The sequence below is a fragment of the Hydra vulgaris genome, chromosome 08 (assembly GCF_038396675.1).
Source record: "Hydra vulgaris chromosome 08, alternate assembly HydraT2T_AEP".
NCBI lineage: Eukaryota > Metazoa > Cnidaria > Hydrozoa > Anthoathecata > Hydridae > Hydra > Hydra vulgaris.
In genome coordinates, this window is record NC_088927.1 from 62,062,501 (window position 1) to 62,070,000 (window position 7,500).

Genomic DNA, 7,500 nt, shown 5'->3' on the forward strand with positions numbered 1-7,500 from the left:
TATATATATATATATATATATATATATGTATATAAATATATTTTTTTTATTTTTTTTTTTATAAACATCTTCAATTACAAAAAGGCTGCAAGCAACCACTAATTGAAGTTGGAAGTACTGGAAATATATATAATATATAATATATATATATATAATATATAATACATATATAATATATATATATAATATATATATATATATATATATATATATAATATATATATATATATATATATATATATATATATATATATATATATATATATATATATATATATATATATATATATATATATATATATACATATATATATATACATATATATATATATATACACATATATATATATATATATATATATTTATATATATATATATATATATATATATATATATATATATATATATATATATATATATATATATATATATATAACATTAAAACCATATTTAAATTGGCAATATTATAACAGTTATACTGACTTTTTTTATCAACTTATAAATTGATTTCATTGCCAATAACTTTTGATGAAAGATTATTTGTTTAAAAACAAATCCAAGCCTTGTATTTTTTTATTTTTTTCTACATTTTCACTTTGAACAAGGCTGCAAGAAATCACTATTAGAGTTGGAAGTAACTGAAAGAGAAAAGTTGACATTTATAGAGCAAGATAACAAAAAACAGATGAATTAAAAGATTGAAAATTACTTAAATCAGGAAAACAAGATGAAGGAAACAAATTCCAAAGGACTGATGTTCAAGGAAAAAAACTAGACATATAAAAAATTTTGGAGCACTTGAGAGCAGTCACAGTAAAAGTGTGAGACTTAATTGAATGACAAGTAACATGAGAATGAATATTAGTAGATGGCATAAGAGACGTTAACTTTTTAGAGCAGCGCCCATTTTAGTATTTGTAGAAAAGAGAAAGAGAAGTAATATTACTACAATGTGATGATCGTTGGAGGTTGACTGCAAGAGCAGTTCCAACTATGTTTATAATGCATTTTTGCACCTTGTCTAAAAGAGAAAAGGCATCATTTAAAGATCTGCCACACACCCATTTCTTATCAAGACAAGAATAAATAGTAGTATCATCAGCAAACAATGCCACCTTAGATGTAAGAATTTCTGGGAGTTAGTTGATGTAAATTTTAAAAAGTATAAGGTCAAGGATAGAACCTTAAGGAACTCCTGAAATTACATGAAATAAAGAAGTTTACTCTCAATAATACTCCTCTTGTACTTCATTCTGTAATGTACTTCTAGAAAATGTCTTTTATGAATATATATATATATATATATATATATATATATATATATATATATATATATATATATATATATGTATATATATATATATATATATATATATATATATATATATATATATATATATATATATAGTATATAGAGCCTGTAGAGGTTATTCAATAGTTTTACATATTTGTTGATATAAAAAAAATTAAAAAACAAGAGCAGAAATTTTTTTTTTAAATCAAAATTTGCTTGATTTAGCCTAACTCCTGAGTTGATGTAGCGGCACTCCTTGTATGTTCTACCTATTTCAGTTAATGTAGCAGCATTCCTTGCATGTTCTACCTAATTCAGTTGATGTATATAAACAGTAAAAAAAGATCTTTTCTCTTTTTGTAACTAATTTTTATTTCCTTTTATTTCTTCATAACACTGATTAAATAAAAGACCAATGATAACTTTTAATTTCATTACAAATGTACTAATTTTCAAATGGCTTTTGCCTTTGGTACAAAATTGACCCAATAAGCCAGAGTTTCTTAACCTGTGGTCTGTTGACCTTTGAGAGGTTCATGTAGCAGGCACCGATTTATAAAAAATTACAGTGTAGAATTTCGATTTTTTGAACAGGAAATTTTTTTATATTTTCAATTGACAGTTAATAGTAATATATGTGCAGTCCAATATTAAACAAAGACAATGCTTAGTTTTTCATTAATTAAAGTGTATTTTTGTATAAATTAATTTTTTTTTATTGTTACAGTTTGTTAAACGTGTAAAATTTAAACATTTCATACTTCACCAACAATTTTACTTTTGTTACAGAATGAGATGGAACGCAAAAGCTGCAGTGCTTATTATGTGTTATAGTACTTGTTAATGGCGGTATCAAGCCAGCAAAATAGTCAGAAAATCTCTCAGAGTGTTAGCCAGGAATATATATATTTTACCTTGTTTTGGCAATATTGGGATTATTGTTATTGTTCTACAAAATATTTGGAATTTTATTGATATATTACTTCAATCTAAGCAATCTTTTCTTTCATTGTTCTTTTTTTTCCTGTCTTTTTCTATAAAAGCCATATGCTATAAAGATAAGCAAAAATGATTATGTAATTGCTGATATGATTTATACACTTTGTGTGCTTTAATTTCTTAAAACGTGCACTTTAAATTTTCAGAAAAAGAAGAAGAAAAAAATATTAATGGAAAAATGATTACAGCTGCAACCCAAACCCTCGAATGATGTAGTGGCAGCTCAGGTATGTACTAAAGCCCCGTAGCTACCTATTTTGGTATGTTGTCATCAATATGCGTCTATGGCTACGTTCATATATTTAAAATATGATAATTAAAAATGTAACACATAATAGTAATATTCAAAATTTTATATTCTAAATTACCTTTTAGAGTGAAATATATTTTTTCTTATTTAAACTTAATTAAAGCTGCATTTAAATACATTTTATTCAATCTAAAGACATTTGATTTAAAGTTAAAATTGATGACATTATTTTTGTTTTATAGATAAAATTTGTAACGTTTAGCTTAGAATGTAGAATAAGGGTGTTGAATATATTTTTAATACTTATTAATAGCTTATTTTAATAAGCTATTAACAAGTAATTTTAATATTATTTAGAAATTTTAGTAGTGTAAATATGTTATAAGCTAAGTTTGTAAATAATTATGCCCTAGGAAGTTTTGCTGATTACAAAAAATATATTTGCACATAATTATGCTTTAGGGAGTTTTGATGATTACACCAAACAATTATTAATTGTAAAATAACACATATTGAAAGAGTTCAACAAGTAAATATAGTTGTCGTTTTTACTTTCAATAGGAACTATTCACAATTAGTTACAATTAATTATACTAGTGCTTATACACAGAATCCATTTATCAATTAAAAAAAGTATTACCATTGTTAAAGTGGCTAAAATTCCATACCATGCACCAATATCCTGTGCAGGATTAGCATGTGTACAACGAAAATTATGTATAAAATTAACAGCATCCAATCTTATTTCAACAATATTGTTTAAAAGAGCTACTAAGGGAGCTAATGGAAATGCAGCCACAAACATTGTAACAAACCCATATTGAAGAACTATATGAAATAAAAATGTATGTAAATAATAAACTAAAAAGGATTAATTTAATACAATTATATGATATACAATTTTTAAGCTGACCAACGTCCTCCTTTTTATGTAAGAGAGCGCCGTAAAAATCTTAGTTTTAATTAGCTTTGGCGCTGCGCTCTCTTACATAAAAAGGAGGACGTTGGTCAGCTTACAATTTAAGATAATGTGACCAAACAAAGCAGTTATTTGATCATTATATACAGATACAATACAGACAACAACAACAACAAAAAAAGATATTTATACAATACAGCAAAATAAAATCAAGCAAAGAGATTAAGTTCATGGGTGTCCTCAGCATAGGTCAAGGAGGGTCACTTGACTCACCCTTGATTTTCTAAGTTAAAAAATAAATTCCATTTTTTGCTATTTGACTGTGTGACCATTTTTTGCTATTTGACTGCTATTAACTGTCTACACACCTGAATTACTAAAAATCTATTACTCTCATTTAAATCTTTACAACCGATGTCTGAGCATTTTGTTTTCTAGTCTTTGATGACTTCTTTTCTCAATATTTTTGCAATAAATATAATTTTATTATTTTAAGTGGAAACTCGATACAACTAACAATATAGCAGCTACAGACCCTACAAGTAATCTACAATGCAATAAATGATTTTTTTAAACCAGTTTTTGAAGTCGAGTTGTCAAGCCTCTTCCAATTATCAGCTCTTGCTTAGTAAGTGACCAGGGCCCCAACCCCAGCTAAGAATTAGAATTTTTTCAAATCAGGCCCTGGCCCCGGCAAAACTATAAGATTGAGTTAATAGCCAGGGCTAGAAAAAAATTTATAATATATTATAATTTAATGCTTACATTTACTATTCATTAAATACTGGCATATATTTATGTATTTTGAAACTCTATTTTATTTCCAACAAGATTGCAAGCAACCACTATTAAGTTATGAGTTACTTTAAAATAGAGAATAAGTAAAAATACTAGGAAATGGTTAACTGAAGACTTAAAAAGTTGTAGGTTGTATATAAAAGAAAAAACATCAAGATGGCTAAAAGTTATAAGGTTTTTTTGATGTGCAAGGAAAAAAACTGGATTAATAAAAGTTTTTATAGCATTAAGGGACAGATACAGTAAAAGGATGCAACTTGTTGAATAAGAAACAAGCGAAAATGAGTTTTGGTTTATCTTGATAGAGATGATAGCTTGTTTAAGCATTGACCATGATGGTATTTATAGAAAAAAAAGAAATGCAACAACATTACAACAATGGGAGAATGGCTCAAGCTTGGCAGATAAAACAAGTCTAACTACATTTACAATGTGCTTTTAGACTTTGTCTGAGAGTAAGAGTGTTGTTATTAATCAATATAGGAATGCCAACATTATTGCAATATTTTTTTTTCAGTAAATAAATGAGTTTTGTTGTCTGAAAAAAATTGTGGATTTTAAGTCCAGAATTTAATCCATAAACCACTGCAAGCCTTAGGCTGTAACTGAAGAGAGATCAGATTAAAAATCGGCTGCTTGTTCAAAGCAATCAAAAAGTGAAGATTTTTTGTTAAGACAAGAATTTAAAGTTGAGTTGTCAGCAAATAGAGCCACTTTAGATGTAAAATTTTCATGAGATTGATATTGCAAATAAGAAACAATACAGGAGCAAAGATAGAACCTTGTGGTACTCTTAAAGTTACTTGAAATAAAAAATAAATTTAATATTGCAGTTAGAAAATAATTTATTAATCTAAAAACTGATATATAATGAAACTAGTTACAGAGTGAAGACTAGTCGTAGGATAGTTAGAGAGGTAAAAGTGTTTTCTAGAATTTTGAAAAATTGGAACCACTTATTTAGCACTTTTTAAAAGTTTAGCAAAAATTTAGAAGAGTTCTGGAGAACACTTTTTTAAGACAGCAGCATGGAAAATAACGGCCGGTCAGCAATCAATGACCGCCTGAAATGACTAAAAATGGCATTTTGACCTCCCAAAATGCCAGTCATGGTAGACCAGTTGAAAAAAAATCAGAGATTTAAAAGCAAAGTTTAACAAATTACCAGGATGTTATTTGGAAAATGCATTTACTCAAATTTTATGAAATTATTTAAATTTTGAAAAAGCGTTTAAAATAGTTTTCTTGTTTATGATACGCTACTTTAATTGCTAGCGGGTCGTTAACCCTTTGAGCCAGGGATCGTGGCTATACCGTCAGAGCATGTAGAGCCACAATCATGGCATTGAAAGCAGTCTTTAGAATTATGACTTTTTCTACAAAAATACCACTGTTCATAAATTAAAAATGGTACCATTAAATAAAGCACTTTTTTTTTCTATCTTTTGGCATATTGTTTGTATATATTTCGTATTAAAGATGAGTGACAGCGAAGAAAGTTTTACAGAAAAAGAAAGTTGAACAAGCAAAGAATATTTAAGTAGCAGTGATGATAGCTTATATGATGAAGGCACAATATTTTTTATTGAAAAATTGTATACAATATAATCTAATTTAAATAAATTAAATTAGATTAGAAGTTTCTGATGTTCTGATGATGATGCTGGTGTTGATGATGTTTTAGATTTGTGGCTTCCTGTTGTAGGAGATGACAATGGCCCTAATGTCTTTCCTTTCACTGGTGTACCAGGACCCAAACATACTATTTCACCAGAGTCAAAGCCCAATGACTATGTTGACTTATTTTTCACAATAAATTTTTGGAAAATTTAGTAACTTATACCAACCAGTATGCTGATGCATGGATATAAAATAATCAACAACATTTGAGATTCCATCAATTGTCAATAGGTCATGCATGGATAAAACAAGGAAAAACAAATCTTTTAGAAATAAAGGCCTTGGTGTTGTTATCAATATGGGTCTCATCAAGAAAGCTAGTATTAAACTATATTGGGATATTATCCATCCTTGTGCTTCCACTCCCTGGTTTGTTACTCATTTCAATCATGACCATTTTTTAACTTTTGCTTAAGTTTATTCACTTTATTAACAGCTCTATCCTTAATCAACGACAACTAAATAATACTAATAAAGTTTAGTGTTTAGTTGAACATTTTAACAAAAAATTTCATCAAAAAATTATTATATTCCTCAAAATGATATTTCTATAGATGAGAGCATGATATGTTACAAGGAAAAGACACCACATCTCCGCCAATATATGCCAAACAGGCGTCATTCTCGTTTTGGGATAAAATTATAGTGTGTTTCAGTCAGCACTAATGGTTATATCTCAATTCAAAATTTACAAAGGAGGAAAAGATCCAGATGAAGCAGCTGTTGCCCATGCTATGACATATAACTTGGTTTTTCGTCATTTGCGTCAAACCAACCTCCTCCATCAAGGCTATCACTTTGGTATTGATAACTATTATACTTCTCCAGAACTGCTATTGGATTTATATCTAAATCAGACCACAGCAACAGGCACAGGAAAAGTAAACAGAAAAGGTCTGCTAGAAATCTGCTTTAAAATAAAATTAAAAAATAAAGAAGTTTGCCAATAAAGAAAAGGTCCTTTGTTATGTGTGGCATACTAAGATGGTAAAAAAAAACCTGTATTGCTGTCTACTGTTGCCAAAGCAGGTTTCACTTAATTGCGTAACAGAAGAGGTAATTTAGTTATGAAGCTAAATGTTGTTGGCCTTTATAATCAAACCATGGGAGGGGTAGATTTGGGAGATGCACAATTCGACATGTGCTTGTCAGAGTGTAAGACAATATAGTGGACTACAAAAGTTGCCTTTTCTATATTTGCCAGGGCAATTCTAAACAGCTACTTATTGTATGAGCTTAACACTAATGAACGTAAGCTGTCTAGAATAAGTTTTATGATAGCAATTGTGAAAAGTTTAGTTGGAGAGTATCAATGAGTAAAAGTAGTTACAAAAAGACGATTATCTTGGGAGATGGAAGTGGCTAGAAGTACAACTGCACCATATCCACTTTCTTGACACACAGCAATAAACAATCCTTTATATGGTCATAACCTTGTCAAAGTTGGTTCAGGAAAAAAAAAAAAATGTGTCACTGGGAAACAAACCTGTGTTCGCACCAGTTGGCTGTATCAGTCATAATGTGTTGGACTGTGCACTGGATGCTTTTCTAATTATCACA

General features: G+C 28.3%; 1 protein-coding gene across 4 annotated transcripts in view; it reads right to left on the reverse strand.

The window, feature by feature from the left end:
* The window catches only part of LOC100210722 (anoctamin-4), a 99,954-nt gene that overhangs the window by 11,719 nt on the left and 80,735 nt on the right, over positions 1 to 7,500 (reverse strand). For all 4 annotated transcript variants that reach the window (XM_065804107.1, XM_065804108.1, XM_065804110.1 and 1 more), the window contains one exon: positions 3,184 to 3,371. In XM_065804107.1, coding sequence (XP_065660179.1) covers positions 3,184 to 3,371 — 188 coding nt within the window. The remainder of the gene's footprint in view (positions 1 to 3,183; positions 3,372 to 7,500) is intronic.